Raw genomic sequence first — 18,311 nt, forward strand, 5'->3', positions numbered from 1 at the left:
GCACACGCTCGGTTAAACGTTCTCTACAACTTTCATAAAGAACATTTTCTCAAATTTTGGCCCGAACAAAAAGTCAACTTTTAGGGCCACTAAAAGTATCGAAACAAAGTAAAAAATGAAAATAGTTGTCGTTTACCATCCAGATGACTAGTAAACAGGTAAATTAAGATACGGAACGTTACAGCGGAACCCGAACCGACCGGTATGTTTGAAACATAAGAGAAAAAGTTTTTTTTTTAATATATATACACACATAATAAATATATATTCATTTGTCCGGTTTGTTCTAAGTAAGTTTTAACCTCCAGTTATAACTTTATTCTCAAATGATATACTATCATATTGAATTCAGGACTCAAAGGCCTAAAACCTTAGTATATAATCGCTACAATTTTTTTGATCCTTTCATATCACATCTCTGATCTCTCAATCTCTCATTCTTTGACCTTTAATACTATCATATTAAGCTAGTATTGATGGCTAAGTCGTTAAATAAATGAATTACTTTGAATCTTATTTAGGTTTTAGTTTTGGACTATATGTTTTGGATTTTAATTATTGAATTTTAAATTTAGATAATTTAACACAATTTCAATTCTTGAGATTGAGTTTTTACTATGATTTTTTTCATAAATAGCATGTTAATATTATATAGGTGAAAACTGCCTAACCGACCAAACCAAACCATCTTTAATTGGATTGGATTGGATCGGATTGAGCTTTTTTTTTTTTTATGACCGATTTTTCAAAATGCCTAAACCGCTCACTTTGGCATCGAGATGGTTTGGAGTAAAAACCGATCCAACCCAATCCGTGTGCAGCCCTACTCACAAGATTTGCACTAAACTTCTCGTTTTTCAACAATTTCTTTATCTTACTTCTTTAGCTACTTTGGAAACTGACCTCTACCAATCTCCCAAATCTCTTTGGTACATTTGAGCATACAAATTTATGTGGTATCCCAAAAATTTCTTTTGACTCGAAAAGTCTTTATAGCACCATTCTACTTTTCTATATATCTCGCTCTATACATGAAGAGAGTGATACAAATTCTTTATATATTTGCTAAATTCACAATATACTCTTTTTTTTAGTTGTTTTCTTTAGTTTTCAATTACAATAAATTATCTTTCAATAATTCAAAAACAACAAAAAATTTAATACACTTTACATTAGAGACTGAGAATTGCTAGAATAACATTTTTGTAAGAATTCCTTTTGGCTACTTTAATTTTGACAAATGGACACCTCAAAGTTATTTAGTTTTTTGGGGAGTGTATCCAGAATGTTCTGTCTGATTATCACCATTGATTTTGGCATTATGAACAATGTTGATTTAGTTTTATTTTTTCTAAGATTTTGCCTTCGCTTTCTTTTGGAAATAAGGATTAGAATCTTTAATCAAACTTTAAGAGTGAATAGCCTTCTCTCCTCTGCCGTTTTAAGAGTAGGCAGCTCTCCGGTTTCTCCACCCTCTGTGGTGTGTCGATCTCCACCCTTTTGTGGTGAGTTTTTCTGAGCTTGGTCTCAGTTTTGATGTCTCTTTTTCATTCTATGTCTCCTTGTTCTAGCCCAATTTCTCATCAGATTTTGGGATCTACTACCACACCTCCCATCCTCATCCATCTCATACATCTCACCCTCTCACCCTCTCATCTTGCATCCAAATTTTCTCTTTTTCAACAACCTCATCTTTACATTCAACCCTTGGAGTCTCGACAGGGATCTGTTCACTTAACTTCACATATGAAGATTGCAGCAGTACCGGCAAACCGCTAAAGCTTGTGGACATAGCCGGACCAGTGGTGTTGTGCTGCTGGTGGTCTCCACCTCCACGACTACCTTTCCTAAGTTCTTTGTTTGTTCTTGTTGTTCTTCCTGTGCTTGCAATTTCCGTGTGGAGAATGATGGTGGAGAGTTATTTGGCCTTTGGAAGTCAAGAATCTGTCGGAGCTCGTTTGGTCGTGAGCACTACCACGGCGACCAACCTGTGTTGCAGTGAAGATTGTGGTTTTAGATCTAGGGTTCTCTGGTATTTTGGGCTTTTGGGCTTCGACTTGTCATTTAGTATTAGTGTAGTTATGAGTTTGTCTATTGGGTCTTTGGGCCTAGGACTCCTACTGTCTTTTTATTCCCTTTGTAATATGTGTTTCATCTAATGAACAATTTATTTAACCCCAAAAAAAAAAAAACTGAGTGAATAAATAAACCTAGGAAAATTTTACTAGCACCTCTTATTAGAGGTTGATTCTATTGGCTCGGTAACCACTGACATAATTGACATTGGTTTTTTCATTTTCTTTACAGCAAAGTTAATTAGAAATTTCTATATCTGATATAATGCGGTAACTAGTTTGATTTGGTTCGGCTTCATTTAGTTCAACTGCGTTTACTTTAACAAATACTGCTTCAATTGCAATTTTTCATACTAAGTACACATCCAAATATATTCACTATGCAATTTGAATAAGATATTCAAATAACATTATTGAAAAAAATTAAAAGGCTAGAGAAACGAGAAACATATTACTCGCCTGATTGAAGTGGCTTTGACTTATCCTAAACGCTCTTCATCACCATGGTACATATCCACCATCCCAACTTTGTCCTCGGTTTTCCTTGCTGGTTAAGCGCGCGCGCGCACACACACACACACACTTCATGATTGATAGATATATAGAAACACACACATACACACACGTGGAGCCGTTCAGAAGCGAACTTCAGCAAAACTGAAAAGATGCAGATTCAGAGTCGTCACCTTGGCCTTCATCTTAATGGCGACGCCATCCGAGATGCCCATGACAAGAGCAGCGCCACCGTCGGTGCCTGATGCAACTGTGAGGATGGACGTTCGCACTTTTGTTGGACTGCGGACGTCCTCTTCTGATCGAGCCTATGTATGTATGTATGTATGTCTATATATATATATATATAGTGAGGGATTCTTTCTTTTTTTAGTCATTTTAAGGAATCACTAGTGGGACTCACTTTTCAATCACATATCGGCACCTCTACCTTTCATTTTTTAGGTCCCAATATGTATATCATTTATACAAATTTTTAGCCAAATTGATGACTGTTAAGGTATCGAATTTGATCAAATAGATCAAATCAATGAATGAATTAAATCTGACCAACCTGAATCATTCATATGTATAATTGTCAATCGCAATTATGAATACCCAAACGATCATCAATTTAATTGAAAATTTACAGAAGTAATATACTCATATAGACTTAAAAATTGAATGGTCAAGATGTAGATATATAATAAAAAAGTTGGTCTAGAGAAAATATCAAAGCCTTGTGAAACTAACTAAAAAGTTCAAAAGGAAAATCAATTAAAAGAAATAGCAGAAGCTTGAGCCCAAAAGTTCATTGAATTTTCAGTAATCTTTACCCATAAACCAAAGCAATAATCTTAATAGTTGCAAAAGATAGGAACAAAAAAAATTAAGAAGATTTTCTTTCATTCTCCTTGTGTTGTTACCTAATCACATGGTTCGGAGATCAAAGACATAAAATTTTGTTATCTTGTAACTAAGAAAGAACTCTCAAACTTGAATCCGTTCCTTATCGTTGTGATCTACCGGCAACAATTTGGTGGTTGAAATATGTTTCTTTTTCTTTATGGGCAAATTAGAATTTTAAAAAATTTCAAAAAAAAATGATCACGTCTAATTTTTTTTTTTTGGATACATCTAAATAGAGGTTTAAACAGAGTCGATCAACATTTAAAAAAAAAAATAAATAAACAACTTTGGTTTTCTCGCGTAAAGAATAGCATAAGCCATAAGGGATTGAAAGGGCTGTTAGCCTGTTATAGTATTTTGGCACTTGTTTGGCACACTACAAGTGCAGAAGCTATAAGCGTTGCCGGCTCCGCTCATTCGTTTTACCACTGCTGCTACAGTCTCTCTCTCTCTCTCTCTCTCTCTCTCTCTCTCTCTATCTCTTCTGTGTTGCACTCCTAATTTTGGTGGTAAAGATTTGAGCTTTTTTTTTTTCTTTCAGTTTCTCTGTGCAATGTTGTCAGCAACTCTTTAACAATTTCATGGTTGTTTCGACAGGTATTATCGGGCCGCAATGGGTCCTCTTACTCTGGCAGTCAATTCGGAGAGCTTTGCCGGAGCTTCTTCATCAGGTAAACCATTCTCTCTAGATTGCTCAAGTTGTGTGTTTTGTCCGGCGACTCCAATTACTGAAATGCCCCGCTTCTGGGTCTGATGTGTTCTAGGCCTTGTTCAAAGTTTAAGCCTTTGTTAAAACCCATCACGCAATGTGGAATTTTGGATAATTTAGAGAGACTCATAGCCTTCTATCTTAGAATTTGTGACATCCATTTTTCGGTTGCGGGTTAAATGTTAACTGAGGAGATTGTATACAATAGTTGATATAGTCTCTTTCAGCGTTATCCTCAGTTAAGTGAAGTTTATTTGGTTTACTGAAGAATAGTTAAAGTTCTTTGGCTTTCGGATATAGGAATGATGTATAGATGCAGTTGTATGCTGTTGCTTTTTTTATTGAACAGGTGATATGGTTTTGCAGATGCATGTAGCAAGAAATTTCAGAATGTTCCTATGGCAAAGCGGAAGCCTTTTGCATCTGTCAGCATGCAGGACGATAAGCCATTTGATTTCTTACGTACTTTATTTGGTATGTGTACTACTGCAATTGAAATTCCTGTGCTGCATGTGCATTATTGTTGAAGTTAGATATGCACTGAATGCTAGGTTGCTGTCCACTATGCTTCATTGTTATTAATTTGATTCCTTGAGTTGATGATTGTGAGAAGTCTGCTCTAAAGATTTGTATTTATGTAAAGTATAGACCATCCTTCATATCTTCAAAAGACCTTTAGTTATAAGATATTGAATGGATAAACTATTTACTTTCCTACTTTAATCGTGATTTAGCTTCTCTGGTGGATTTTGCAGAGGGTGTTATAGCAGGAGGTACAGCTGGTGTTGTTGTTGAAACAGCTTTATATCCCATTGATACTATAAAGACAAGATTGCAGGCAGGTTAACTATGCAAATAAATTTAACTTAACTTATGTGTTTAGTTAGACAAAGTTATCTCTTAGTCCTCTGTCTCTTCAATCTTTCATTTTTTTTTTTTCTGGATAGAAAAAGCTACAATGGCTCAGGAAATGATTAATCTAGATTAATGTTGTTTCTCGCATTCAGTTTAATTATTGTTATTATTATTATTATTTTTATCTTCTTTCCACTTCTTGATTGCAGGCTGCTCGTGGTGGAGGGAAAATAGTCTTGAAGGGACTTTATTCTGGATTGGCTGGAAATCTTGCTGGTGTATTACCGTATGTGCCTTCTGAGTACTTGATTCAATATTAAGTAGTAGTCTAGGACCATGTTTATCATAATGATACAGACATGGCTTGTTGAGAATATGTCCAGAAATGACTCATTTCATGTTTCAGATAAGTTTTACTAGTTTGTTGATTATTCAAAATTGTCCGGAACAAATAGCTTCTTGGTCTTGAGTTGGGCGTTCTCAGAATATGGTCTCATAGGTTTTTTGATTATAAAATTGTGGATTGTTTGAATTCCAAATTCTCAATAGACTTATGGGTCTTAACAATTTATACCAGCTATTGCAACATGCTTTTAATTTCAAAAACTGCTCTCTTTTTATTTGATTTTTTTTTATATTCAGTTTTATGAAGATCTTTTAGTTCATTCAGTTTAGTATTCTCTTTTAGGCCCCTGGTTTGCTTTTATGTGGTATGGGCTTCGAAATCCTCTCACATTACCTAGCTAGCTATTTGCTAGAGTTTCCTGCCACCTGAAGATTGTAGGGTTCGGCAAGAGGCCCCAGTTTTGAGCTTGGGTCCGCGAATCAGGTTTGCAGGATTTCTGGGTATCAAAAAAGGATAAAAGTATTTACTTGATTCTCACTTGTTTGATTTTTCTAGTTCTATTTAAAAAAAAAAAAAATTGCCTACATTGGTCTGCTTACACTGCTATGTTGAACTATGCTGTTGTCCAGTTTGGGGTGACTTTTTTAGGTTTCTAGTTGCAATGATCTTCATGGTCTTGTTGTCAATCTTGCTTTTGCAATTCATTCTTTCTGTAATAAATTTGTCATTTCAAGTTTAAATATGGACGAGAAATCTAGTTGATAGGAGATAATTTTTATGTGCTCTCTGCTCTCTCTCTCTCTCTCTCTCTCTCTCTCTCTATGTGTGTGTGTGTGTGCGCGTGTGTGTATTGGGTGTATTTGTGTATGTAATGCACATATCCTTGCTTTCATGCTTGGTATGTGTGAGCTTGCCTGGGCTTGCTATCCATGCTTTATGTGCTTTCCAACCTTTTAAAAGGATGTTGAATTTTTTTTTTTGTCAAATAAAGGATGTTGATTTTGCGTTTGCGATTTCAACTGCTGGGAATTTGCTTTCATTTGGGTTCATTTATCATTCTGGTTACCCTATCAGTTATACTTTTAGTTAGTAATTTGAATATGTTTACCGTGTAGATAATTATTTGTTTATGTACAGGGCTTCTGCAATTTTTGTTGGAGTTTATGAACCTACAAAGCAGAAATTGTTAAAGATGTTTCCTGAAAATCTAAGCGCTTTAGCTCATTTTGTAAGCGACTCTTGTCTCTTCCTTTCTTTATGTTTTATGTATTCTCGATAGGACATGATGATTGAGTGGTCTGACAAGTTTACTGAGCTTGTTGTTTGAAGGTCTTTTCTTCCTTTCTTTATGTTTTATGTATTCTCGATAGGACATGATGATTGAGTGGTCTGACAAGTTTACTGAGCTTGTTGTTTGAAGGTCTTTGACAGCACACACAGTGTTGCTGTCAGCCTCAGGATGTTTGGTTATCACACCATTGAATCCTCAAAAACATTTTGATGCATGCTTCCTGGGATCGGTTTTCTTATATTTTACATTATGTGAAGTACTGGTTTATCATCTACCTTAATTAAAACATTCTGTTTCTTGTCTTCAATGGAAATCCTTTTATGTGGTTGTTCGATTCTTCAGCTGACAATTTAGCAATGTAAACTTCTTTTCTGAATCAAACTTTGTTTTTCATACTTTATGTAGACTGCAGGGGCTTGTGGAGGCATTGCGGCTTCGCTCATTCGTGTTCCAACAGAGGTAGAGTAGCTTATAGTACTCAGTCCATGCCTAAATTTGCTTGACCTGACCTTCTTTCTCTTTAATACTTTGTAGGTTGTAAAGCAAAGGATGCAAACGGGGCAATTCACTTCCGCCTCTGCTGCTGTTCGCCTTATTGCTGCTAAGGAGGGCTTCAAAGGACTCTATGCGGTAGGTGTTTCCACTGTGGATAATCATACTAGTTCATACTTTGTTTCCCTCTTTCCTATATATAAAAGAAACAAATTACTTCTCTGTTGTGTTTCTTAAGTTATTGTCAATATATTAACTTTCTTTATCTTTTTGAGATGGTAGGGATACGGATCATTTTTGTTGCGAGATTTGCCATTTGATGCAATTCAATTCTGTCTATATGAGCAGCTTCGGATAGGTTATAAAGTGGCGGTAAGCTCCTCCTTTTTGCCTATTATATGCTTGCAGATTGTAGTAAATAATTGGTAAACTTATGATGCCTTCCTAGTAATGTTTGGACTTATAGCCTTGATGCACGAACTGTTGACTATGGGGTTGATGCTTCTGTAGCACCATTGTGCTTAACCATGTTCATTATGGATGATATCTAGGATGTGTTTCCACGTGTGATAAATAAGACAAGTTCCTTTGGGTTGAATCCTTATCCAAAAAGGTCGGATATGTAGGTCAGACTGTCAGAGCTCACCTTCTCTTCTGATTTGTATTCCACTCAGATCTTATAAGAAAAATCCATATCCAAAAAGTATTCCCTGCAGTTATTTTCATGATGTTGCTTTCTTTACATGTGTTATACCACGTCTAGAATTCTATTCTTCTGCTTGAGTCTCTGGCCTCTTTCTGTTCGATTCTGTTGCCAATGTGTTTTGCAGTTGTGTTATTTATCTATATTTTCAGTTCACCTTTGAGTGGTATATTTTAGATGGAAGCTTTTATTAAATGGGTTAAACATGAGAAATTACCATTACACCCCCCCCACAAAAAAAAAAAAAAAAAATCAGCTCCCCAATCTGCATAAACAGCCAAAAGTGGAAGCCTTAAATTCTGAAGATCACAAAGAATACTTGCTTGTCTATTTCCCAAAGTGGAATTTCATTAAACTCTGAACAAGTAGTCATGAAACAATTTTCTGCCCTTTCTACCTCCACAATAAACCAATGGGAGAGTGACAAACATTAGTTTTTCTATTCCAAGCCAAATTCACAAGTGGTAGCCCTTCCATGAGCAATAATCTATGATTATATAACATGAGATCATGACTTATATAACAAAAAGTGTGCATGTGAATGAGACAACAGGCCTCATCTTGATGCTTCTATAACGTATGAATACACGGTGTGTGTATATATACATACATGAAACAATGATTTGTACTGTATATTCATTTTATTTGTCTTGATATCTATAATTAGCTTTCTGATCTTCTCTTTTTATCAGGCAAAGAGAGAGCTCAACGATCCTGAGAATGCTATAATTGGAGCTTTTGCAGGTACTTAGCTTTCGACTCTCCCCTTTCATAGGAAATCAGCGATCATATTATTCTATTTCTCTATCTTTTTTGGAGATGGTTGTGGGATCTTCTTTAACATGCATAATGCGAATCCAGTGCGCGCCTTTGGTTTCTCTTGCCTGAGTGCAACTCTTAAAGAGTGTGAACCTTGGCTTCAGAGAAAATTTTTTCACACTAGTCCATAGCTTATTACCTACAAATGGGGTACACATTAATGTTTCCAAACAATATCAGGATATTATGCCATATCTATAGAGTATGATCCATGCATGCCTACCAAGTGTGCTGCACACTATGATTCAGTAAGTAAAATATTACAACATCAGATACTGATGTTAATAATAGCTGGTATTATCCTTAGCAAATGAGAGACTCAAGAGTCCACAACTTCACATTTATGGAGAACTTCATGGCACATTGATGTAACACCCAAAAGGCCATGTCACGAATGGAGTTTCTTGTAATAGCTTATATACATAGACCGACTTAATAGAACTCTCGACCTGGAACTCACCCAAATTCAGAGTCCCATATAGACAAAATTAGGGTGCTAAGGTCTCCCCTGTTGAAATTCTTCCATCCTCATTGGTGCCTGACAACTCAAGTCTGCCAATCTGCCATGAGTACTCAGCTTACATGGGTGATATTGGGATGACTACTAGTATTTGTCACAACATGAGATATTCTAAAATGAGTTTTTACTAATTCAGCTCCTCATATTGACTTGTGTAGCTCCAGAATGACTTGGCAGATATACAGTATTCTGTGTACGATCAAATAATTCTTACATAAACCGTAATGGAATACTAAAGTCGTATCATACTATCTCTGTGCACTTAATGTTGGCAACATAGGATAATCAGATAACAATAGTGCATTGTCTTTCTTATGTATTGTGAGATTAATATGATAAGTTTTGGTAAAAAAAAAATTACTTTATGTCTATGGTTCTGAGTTTTGATTGGGTTTGTTTGGTTGGGACGCGTTCCTGTCTGTCCGATTGTCTTCATAGAAGAGTACTTCTCATTCTCTTTTACTATGAAGAGTCAACTTAATTATCCATCTGTTATACCTAAAGCAATTATCTGATGCATTTAACGTCTAACTCTTCTAGGTGCATTAACTGGAGCTATAACCACTCCCCTTGATGTGATTAAAACCAGACTAATGGTACAGGTAAGGCCGTCTTCTGTTCTGCATGATATTTGTCTCCCCATGATGTTACTTCCAAATAATATGTGCGCCCTGGTGGTAAAGCCTGAAATTTATTGCAACGGTCCCATATTTTTGTCTATCATATATATGAGGGGCTGTAAAGTTAAGGCCAAATCAAAATTGATAACTAACTACGCTATGTGCCTCCAACTGTTTGCTGTCCTTTTTCTTTCCTTTTTTTCAAAAGGGATCTGCCAACCAGTACAAAGGAATTGTTGACTGTGTTCAGACTATTGTGAGGGAAGAAGGACCTCCCGCTCTTTTGAAGGTATGCATTGAGCCTTTATATCCCTTGTCATATAAAAATATAAAATATGATTGCTATGCATCTATTGGAGTCCTTGAAAATTTAAACAATTATGCAAAATGTTGTGCTGTTAATATTGCATTTGTTTTTTCTTCGGTTCTTGTAAGTTATGTTTCTTAGGGGAAGTGAAATTGATTGTTTAGTCTTATGCCTTGTTCATCAAGAATCTTGTAGTTACTTTGACTCGTCCTCACTAATATGCTGACTTGATTTATATTTGACTATAACATCAATATGGTGACACGGGAAGTAAAATGTGTACTCAGATAACCCAGCTTCATGTAATGCATTGTTGGCAGAGAAATATAAGCTCTTTGCTGGCCACAAAGAGGGAAACTGTATTGGGAAGATGTGATATGATAGCATCTTTGTGGGTTGTGTTGAACGAACGAATAATTATATCTTTGAGGGAGCTAGGTGTGAGGAGGTGGGTTCATTTGGGATAGGGTTCTGAGATTGGGCTTTGAACATCTGTCTCTGTCAGAGTTTAGAAAGTTATTTTCGGGCATTTATATTTGGGGAATGAAATTCACTCTTTATCAACAACTTCATATTTTATAAAATAACCTCCGTTCTCTGCCCTTTTCTCACATGCAGATCCAGTAACCCATTCTTACCAAACTATTTGCCCAAAAACCTATCGGATGGGCATTTCTGTTTTATGGTGCTGAATGTTTCATACTCAAAATTGTTTTGAGAACACCAGACTTGTTTATTTCACTTTTATCCGTTGCTTTTGCTTACCAGTTTTTGTTTAAATCTCATAGCATGAAGGCAGTTGTGTGATGGAGGTTTTATTGTGAATAAAAAAAAAAATGCACGAGACAGAGAATAAGTTGTACTGTGCTGGTAGAAATTGGCCTCTTAGTGTCCTCCTTCCACGGGCCATAAAGACTTGTCCTTAATTTCAATAAAAGAAAAGGAAAAACAAAAGAGACTAGTAGTCCCTTGGTTTGTATAGATATGCCTAGACTAACATTATCCCTTTCCTGGGAAGTATTCTCTATGTATGAAGTCATTACTAATCAGGAAGTTCTCTTATGTTATTGCAACTTAATGAATTTATGGTCCCCTCAAGTCATTACAAATCAGAGTATGGTGTGATTGTTGCCGGAGGCAATCTGATTGATGCAAGTTTTGTTTACATATATGTTTACTTCAGGGTATTGGACCAAGAGTGCTGTGGATAGGGATTGGCGGTTCAATCTTTTTTGGTGTTCTCGAGAGAACAAAGCGCTTACTTGCTCAGAGACGACCAACAGTTGGTGAAGACACAAAGCAGGACTAACTTGTAGATAAACTAGGGGATCCATGTTCTTCATTTTTAGAGTGTGAAATGCCTTCGGCGTTAAAATTACTTCCTGGGTGGTAGTTTGAAAATCTTGCCATCAGCTCTGATAGGCTTTTATAATGTCTTGTTATTTTTTATTTTTTCTGTACAAAGAGCCAAAATTGTCATTAGCTTGTACCAGAAAGTGAATAATTTTATTACTGGTCCAACACATTTCCATTTACTTCATTGTGATATAAATTTCCTTTGCACCTCGTTTTTTTTTTTTTTTCCTCCATTGCATTATGTATTTTCCTATTCATGCCTTGCATCTTTTATTAAGTTGCTTCTTACAATAATTGTTCATAGTGTCAAAACAATTTAGCCAATAAATGGTTAGCAACATACATCACCTCAATACTGTTGATCACCATTTAAACACTACGACCGGTAAATTGACATAATACCTCTGTATCAGAGTCCTCAATCGGCTCTGCCAACAGGGGCATCCTCACAAACATGGCCTATGCCAGGAAATTCAGGAATAACCATCTCAAAAGTGGATGTCTTTCGTTTCAAAGCTTGGCTGCCTTCCACATGATTATAATAATTGAAAGTTTGATCAGCTTCAAATTCGACTATACATTTCTCAAGTTTTTGAAAACATTCCGGCTTATACCTTATAATACGGTAAAATCACACCAACTATCACAAATGAAGCTACTCGAACAATCTCATTGCTTTATCACACATCACTTTTGTGTTCATCAACATCTCTTTAATTCCAAGCTCGAACATGATCCAAGCATAAAACAAGTAAACAATACAGCAGTGCAGGGCTTTTTCACTTTGAAGCACCTCCAATGGCGGTACTCATGCTTTTACTGGAAAGCCTACATGTTAAAAGTTCATGAAAATCAGGTAGCTAGCTTTTGCTTGTTATAAGAATCATTTCTGATTATAATATATGGTGTAGTGAATAAAATTTCGCATTCTTTTGGTACGAACTCCTAATCTGAATCCTCATTTTACATACTTTATTGAATAAGCAGCTATTGGTACTTTATCTTGCAATGCACTTGTGAAAGATTGGAGAAGGTAAAGATCATAAAACTAGTAGCTAGCATATATACGAGTGTAAAAGAAGAAATTAATGATCTGATATATGAAAGCCAAATATGTGAAGAAGAAATCAGTAACAGATTGTTTGTTACCTAAGTATCAGTTGATTTGGTATTGTCATTGAAAGCTCCTCCTTGACCTTCAGCTTCAACTTCTTCATCATTGGTGTGCCTTCATCTTCTTCATCTCTCAGTCGATCATTGGTGTACCTTCATCTTCGTCTTCTTAATCATCAGTGTCCACATAAGAGTCGAGTGTAATCTTTGCCTGACGTGCCATCTTTGACCAATCCAAGCTCGAACAATACAGCAGTGCAGGACTTCTTCATTTTGAAGCACCCTGATTGGAACAAATGGATATTCCCAAGCAGCTAGTTTTCCTCGCATGTTCAATAGGCATTGGAAAGATGTCTGCAAATTGATATACAAAAATATTGAGAGGAATATCTTTCTTCAGGTTTTTATCCTTCTATTTGCAGATCAAGCTTGGGATTTTATCGAAAATGTATTTGCTAAAAAAAAGAGGTTCTCCAAAGAATAAATCCAGCATCTCTGTCAGGTAAATCATCCACAGTAACCAAATAAGAAAATGCCACAAACTGAAAGAGGAAACTAGGAAGAAATTAGCTGCAGAATAACAGAGGAATAGAGGGAAATGGAACCTGAAATCAGTATATGAATCTCTTTCCTGGAATCATGTAAATCCTAATTCAATTCCAATGCTTTCGAAAACCCAGTAGTTACAATGCAGTCGGCTGCTGTACCCCAAAAAAACTCACCCAATGCAAGCTGCATCATAAGCCAATCATAAAATAAGAACAGATACTTCAGAGTTTGAAGTTCACAGTTTTATTCACAGAACAAATATATTTTAAGCTATATGAAATCAGCAGAATACCATGTAGTCCAGATGCAAATAAACTAAGGCTTTGTTACAATGACAATCATATAATTCAGAACATACACCATCTCTAGCAAATTCTCATGTTTATTTCTTCCAAATTCACATCTAGTGCTGTTCACTTTTTCTTCACTTGTAAGCTCATTCACTTTCACAGAAACACAAAGAGAAAAAGAAAAAAGTCAACAGATTCAAATTTTAACCCGCATGAAGCAGAAGAACTAATCAGCAGCTAAAGAGAAAAACTTGAAAATAACAAAACATAGGGCAAAAACACACCCTCAGATTAAGGTTGGATCTAAAGTTCCAAATTCTGTGCTCCTTCGGTTTTCTAGTAGTAAGATCAGGTTCAAGATTGAATCAGTGATCAGGCTGATCATTTTTTTTCTTTTTTTCTTTTTCGGCATCAATTGAGCATATTAAAGCAATTGTAAACCATGTTCTTCTTCTTCTTTTTTAATGCATGCACAATCTCACTTGACACTGACCAAGAGAAAAGTAAAATGACTTAGATGGAAGGGCATTGTAGTTCCATGAGCAAATTACAGGTGAGTTTGGGATTGCAATGGCTTAATTATTGGTGAGACTGCAAGCATCAGTTCCTGAATATTATCAATATAAAGACAGCTCCCACTTAGGCTTCTAAGACTAGTAAGACATTTTCACATAAACCAAGTCAAATATCAAACCCAGGCAAAACCCACTGAGGTTTCTAAGACTCATAAGACGTACATTTGAAAAACATTCCAAGTTGCCAACTGCACCTTATAAAAGTCTTCTTCTGTTACCACTTATCACCACCACACAAACTCAAAAAATTAGAAGTAAACTTTTCATGAAAAATCTTAAAACCATGTGTTGTGATAAGATATTTTGATATAAAATGGGTCAAATGGGTATGCAGGACTCATAGCAAAGCATGGCAACATTGTTGAATCATTTTCTCGGCCTTTCGGCTATGATTACACAAGTTTGTTTCATCTTCATATATGATCTATACTATGCCAAAGCCTATATTATGTTACAAGTGGAGTTAACAAGATATCTCACTCAAAGCCAATAAATATTCATTAACATAGATGAAACAACCATTACCGGCTATAGACCACTCTATAACAGGTCTCCTTGAGCCACCTGCAGCTCTTCCTGAGAGTCCCTTTCAGCTTCCCCTCCACAGTGTACACCTTATAGCTAGCAACGCTCTTCTCCCTCTGACCTGATTCCAAACCCAACAGGGATACTAAAAATAAGAACAAGTAGCTTGATAAGACAGATGACATGATGACCAATTTTCAAATGAGAAACTGAACAGAGCACTCACCTCTGCGCCTCTAAGTGCTCATTCTTGCTCCCCTGCTCCAGCTTCACCAAACAATTACATCAATCAGCACACAAATCACAATCAAAATTTCCAAATTCAATCAGCAATATCCAAAATTATCTCAAATTTCAACAATTCAATACTCCATATCACTCTACTTCATTGAATTCTGATTCATTACCTTTCACCCTAACGGCGACCGATTGGAGGCGGACTCCTTCTTGAGCTTCAGCTTCATCTTCTTCATCATTGGTGTGCCTTCATCTTCTTCATCTTCAGTCCATCATTGGTGTACCTTCATCTTCGTCTTCTTCATCATCAGAGTCGAGTGTAATCTTCGCCTGACGTGCCATGTTTGACCACTCCTCACCTTTTAATTGCCTTTTGCAGCTTTTGCTCAATTCAGGACACCCTTCAATCTTCAATCCTCTCAACTCAGTAAGGCAATGCAACCCTTGCGGCAAACCCGACAATTTGGAGCATCCGACAATGTATAGTTGCTCGAGGAATGTGAAGTTTATCAACTCCGGAAGTGCCGTGAGATTATGACAGTTACCAATTGCTATGCTCTGTAGAGTGTCTGCAGAATCTTCAAGCCAAGGGGGCAAAGCCTCCAAACTTGATTCCTCGATCGTGAATGATCGAAGACCTTGAGGACCTTCTCCTGATCTCATCATCTCCTGAAGCTTCTCGCAAGCATAGACACCGAAAGTATCTAAAGCGGTCATGTGTTTCATATTTGGTGGCAAGCATTCCAAATTATTACAACCGATAATCGGCAAATTGCGAAGGTTGTTGAGGAATTGGATCTCTTCGCCCAAAGATTTAAGATTGACACAATGATAAAAAAATAAAATTTGAAGTAAGGTGAGGCGTCTAATTCCTTTTGGCAAATATGTCTGCTGTGTTGTTATCGTCAAGCTCCGTAGGTTGATCAGGTTCCATATGTCTTTGGGTATCTCCTCAAGTGCGTCACAACCCCCAAGGGACAAGCTCTGCAAATTCAGCAGCTTACTGATAGAATTGGGAAGCCTTTTTATCTTCCTATTAGAAAACAAGTTGAGAAATCTCAAATGAAACAAACTACCGATGGAACTTGGTAGCTCCTCAAGAGGCGACCCACTGAGATCTAGCACCCGCATATATTTAAATCTCGAGACGCATGTCTTCACAAAACGTTGATTCATCTGGCCATCTTCAGGAATTAGAAAGGTTCGTAATTTGTTTGACTTGAGCATGAAATCGGGAACTTGTGCCTCTTCTCCAAGCAAGTCTTTATTGGATATTGACACATGTCGAACCATTTCCAAAGCACTAGAGGGGCGGAAATTGACTGTGGAGTACTCTATTTGTGCCACTGAAATTGCTAAATCATGAACGAGATCATGTATTTTAAAACTCATGGCTGTTTTGAGATCCACCTCGACTTGAAACAAAGATCTAGAGCAAAACTCCCTTATATAATCTACACCCATCTGTTCCAAAACTTCATTTTTCTTGCATGTTTTGAGGTATCCTTGTGCTATCCATAGTGGAACCAAGAAGCCACTGTTGAATTCATAATCCTTTGGGAAAAGTGAACAAAATGCAAAACACGGTTTCAAGTGTTGTGGCAATGCATCATAGCTCAATCTGAGTGCAGGTAGAATACTGCCATTCCCTATACTCCACATGTCATCATCTCTGACACGCAACCAATGGTGTTGCTCTGTATTCAAATAGAGCATGCTCCCTACAGTAGCTACCGCTAAAGGAACTCCTCCACACTTCTTCACAATATCCTCTCCAATTTCTATCAAATGTTGATAGCGCTGCTCCTCTCCTCTTTTAAATGCCCTTTGGATGAACAAGGACATGCAATCTTTGTGGGAAAGACCTTCTAGAGGATGCATGTATAAGGGACTCACAAGTAAAGCAACTGCTTTATTTCGTGTTGTTATGATGATTTTGCTTCCATTAGCTCCCACATTTAACAAAGTTTTTAAATCAATCCATTTTTCAGTTGTTATTCCAATTGACTCTGTATCCCAGATATCATCCAACACCAATAAAATTTTTTTACCCCTAAGAGTATCTTGCAACTTTCTTTCCATAAGATCCAAACTTTCATTCTCACATTTTGGTCCATTTGCAGCATTAATAATACCTCGAATTAATGTTTGAATATCAAAGTTGTCTGAGACACATACCCACATCTTTGTCTCAAAATTTTTTTCTACCATGCTATCATTATACACCAATTTAGCAAGTGTTGTTTTCCCCAACCCTCCTAGCCCAATTATGGAAACAACAGAAACACTCTCCTCACTGGAGAAATCAATGTCATTCAAGATATGCTTGATAATCAGTTTTTTATCATCATCTCTTCCAATAACATTTGAATCCTTAATTTTAGAGGTAGTCATCCTCCTATCATCGTGCACTTGTTGGGGTGCACGATGATCTTGGGCTAGCTTAGCAACTTCAACAAGAGAAAACTCTCTCTTATCTTTTTCAATTTCAACTAGTCGTTCTCTAATTTCTTTCACTTTATGTCCCAGCTTGAAGTTACACACAACTGGATTCCAACGCGAAAAAAATTGGCGTACCTGTCCTTTGACTCTCCCACTGTTGTTGACCAGAACTTTCTTCCGCAGCTTCTGGAACTCTAGTTCGTCAAGGACATCGTCAACGTCATGGCAAACATCTTTGAGATCTCCCAACCAACGAGTGATTAGGGGATTCTTCACTTGCTTCTTCTCTGCATCCTGAAGCACTAGTTTGATGGTAGAGAAGGTCTTGTTGAGCTTGGTGAGCTCAAGTTGGGCACCCCATGCCAAGGAGACCTCTTGGGAAGCATAGGAAGCTAGCCTACCCAAGACGTTCTCTGCAATGCTGGTGGCAAACTCCATGATGAGTCCGAAGGAAAGAAAGAAGTTATTTGAAGGAGGAAACAGTATATGCTTTTGTTGATACAATGAGAAGGAAGGAAGTGATTGTGAATGTGCGTTTTATAGAAAGTTAGGAGCGAGCTTGCTGCTTTCCGCTGTCTCAAAAAGAAGTTGTGAAAAGAATAATGACATAGAGAAACAACAACTCGGCAATAGAAATTAAAGATGGATCAATAATAATATAGCTCAAGTCGACTAAATTTCCAGTAAGACAAATTTGAACAGCTAAGCAGAGTCATAAAAGTCATTTTAAATGAGTTTATTCCTTCAATAACGTGATCGTAATCTTCGGGTTCACATGGTGAAAATGTCGTATTATATATTTAAAACGTAGTGCTTGAGAAAACACCCAAACCCAGAAATTATAATATCCCAACCTGCCGGCCAATAAGATATTGAACTCTGTTACGTACAGCTAATCATGTGTAATTAAATTAGTAAATTTGAAGCTGATCTTAATCAACTTGCGTAATATATTTAATAATTAATTCTGTCCTCTAATCTCGCTTGTTAGTGGGTCACATGCATACTATCTTCCACGGCTCTAGACTCCACAAGTCGTTCCAATTTCTGTAATTATATGTTTCCATTACATGTTCCTGTATAATA

The 18,311-nt window shown here is 36.7% G+C and overlaps 2 protein-coding genes across 10 annotated transcripts; one reads left to right on the top strand and one right to left on the bottom strand.

Annotated features, from left to right (window-relative positions):
• Positions 1-3,761: 3,761 nt before the first annotated feature.
• LOC112187115 (S-adenosylmethionine carrier 1, chloroplastic/mitochondrial) lies at positions 3,762-11,704 on the top strand. 5 transcript variants are annotated; one of them, XM_024325770.2, is made up of 13 exons: positions 3,772-3,985; positions 4,074-4,147; positions 4,552-4,659; positions 4,941-5,023; positions 5,250-5,326; positions 6,524-6,614; positions 7,083-7,136; positions 7,212-7,307; positions 7,452-7,541; positions 8,565-8,616; positions 9,752-9,813; positions 10,040-10,120; positions 11,322-11,704. In XM_024325770.2, the coding sequence occupies exons 2-13, from the start codon at positions 4,090-4,092 to the stop codon at positions 11,445-11,447; spliced, it is 978 nt and encodes a 325-aa protein (XP_024181538.1). In that variant the 5' UTR covers positions 3,772-3,985; positions 4,074-4,089; the 3' UTR covers positions 11,448-11,704. The 5 variants fall into 5 exon arrangements, with proteins under 5 accessions (XP_024181542.1, XP_024181541.1, XP_024181540.1 ...); XM_024325771.2 differs by having other exon boundaries at positions 3,807-3,915; XM_024325773.2 differs by lacking the exon at positions 7,452-7,541 and having other exon boundaries at positions 3,766-3,985.
• A 134-nt stretch (positions 11,705-11,838) lies between these two features.
• On the bottom strand, positions 11,839-17,891 carry LOC112187114 (putative disease resistance protein RGA3). 5 transcript variants are annotated; one of them, XM_024325768.2, is made up of 6 exons: positions 14,954-17,891; positions 14,773-14,813; positions 14,547-14,662; positions 13,213-13,339; positions 12,644-12,961; positions 11,839-12,322 (listed from the first exon to the last, which is right to left on the bottom strand). In XM_024325768.2, the coding sequence occupies exon 1, from the start codon at positions 17,661-17,663 to the stop codon at positions 15,048-15,050; it is 2,616 nt and encodes an 871-aa protein (XP_024181536.1). In that variant the 5' UTR covers positions 17,664-17,891; the 3' UTR covers positions 11,839-12,322; positions 12,644-12,961; positions 13,213-13,339; positions 14,547-14,662; positions 14,773-14,813; positions 14,954-15,047. The 5 variants fall into 5 exon arrangements, with proteins under 5 accessions (XP_024181536.1, XP_024181534.1, XP_024181535.1 ...); XM_024325766.2 differs by having other exon boundaries at positions 14,547-14,667; XM_024325767.2 differs by having other exon boundaries at positions 14,547-14,691.
• Positions 17,892-18,311: the final 420 nt, after the last annotated feature.

This window comes from Rosa chinensis, chromosome 2, assembly GCF_002994745.2.
Source record: "Rosa chinensis cultivar Old Blush chromosome 2, RchiOBHm-V2, whole genome shotgun sequence".
Classification (NCBI taxonomy): Eukaryota; Viridiplantae; Streptophyta; class Magnoliopsida; order Rosales; family Rosaceae; genus Rosa; species Rosa chinensis.

What these genes read in the sequence shown, in the direction of transcription:
- LOC112187114 (XM_024325768.2), bottom strand. Translation starts at nt 17,663, where the DNA reads ATGGAGTTTGCCACCAGCATTGCAGAGAACGTCTTGGGTAGGCTAGCT.
- LOC112187115 (XM_024325770.2), top strand. Translation starts at nt 4,090, where the DNA reads ATGGGTCCTCTTACTCTGGCAGTCAATTCGGAGAGCTTTGCCGGAGCT. An exon ending in TTTCTTACGTACTTTATTTG is followed by an intron (nt 4,660 to 4,940) that starts GTATGTGTACTA and finishes TGGATTTTGCAG; the next exon opens with AGGGTGTTATAGCAGGAGGT. An exon ending in AAACCAGACTAATGGTACAG is followed by an intron (nt 9,814 to 10,039) that starts GTAAGGCCGTCT and finishes TTTTTTCAAAAG; the next exon opens with GGATCTGCCAACCAGTACAA.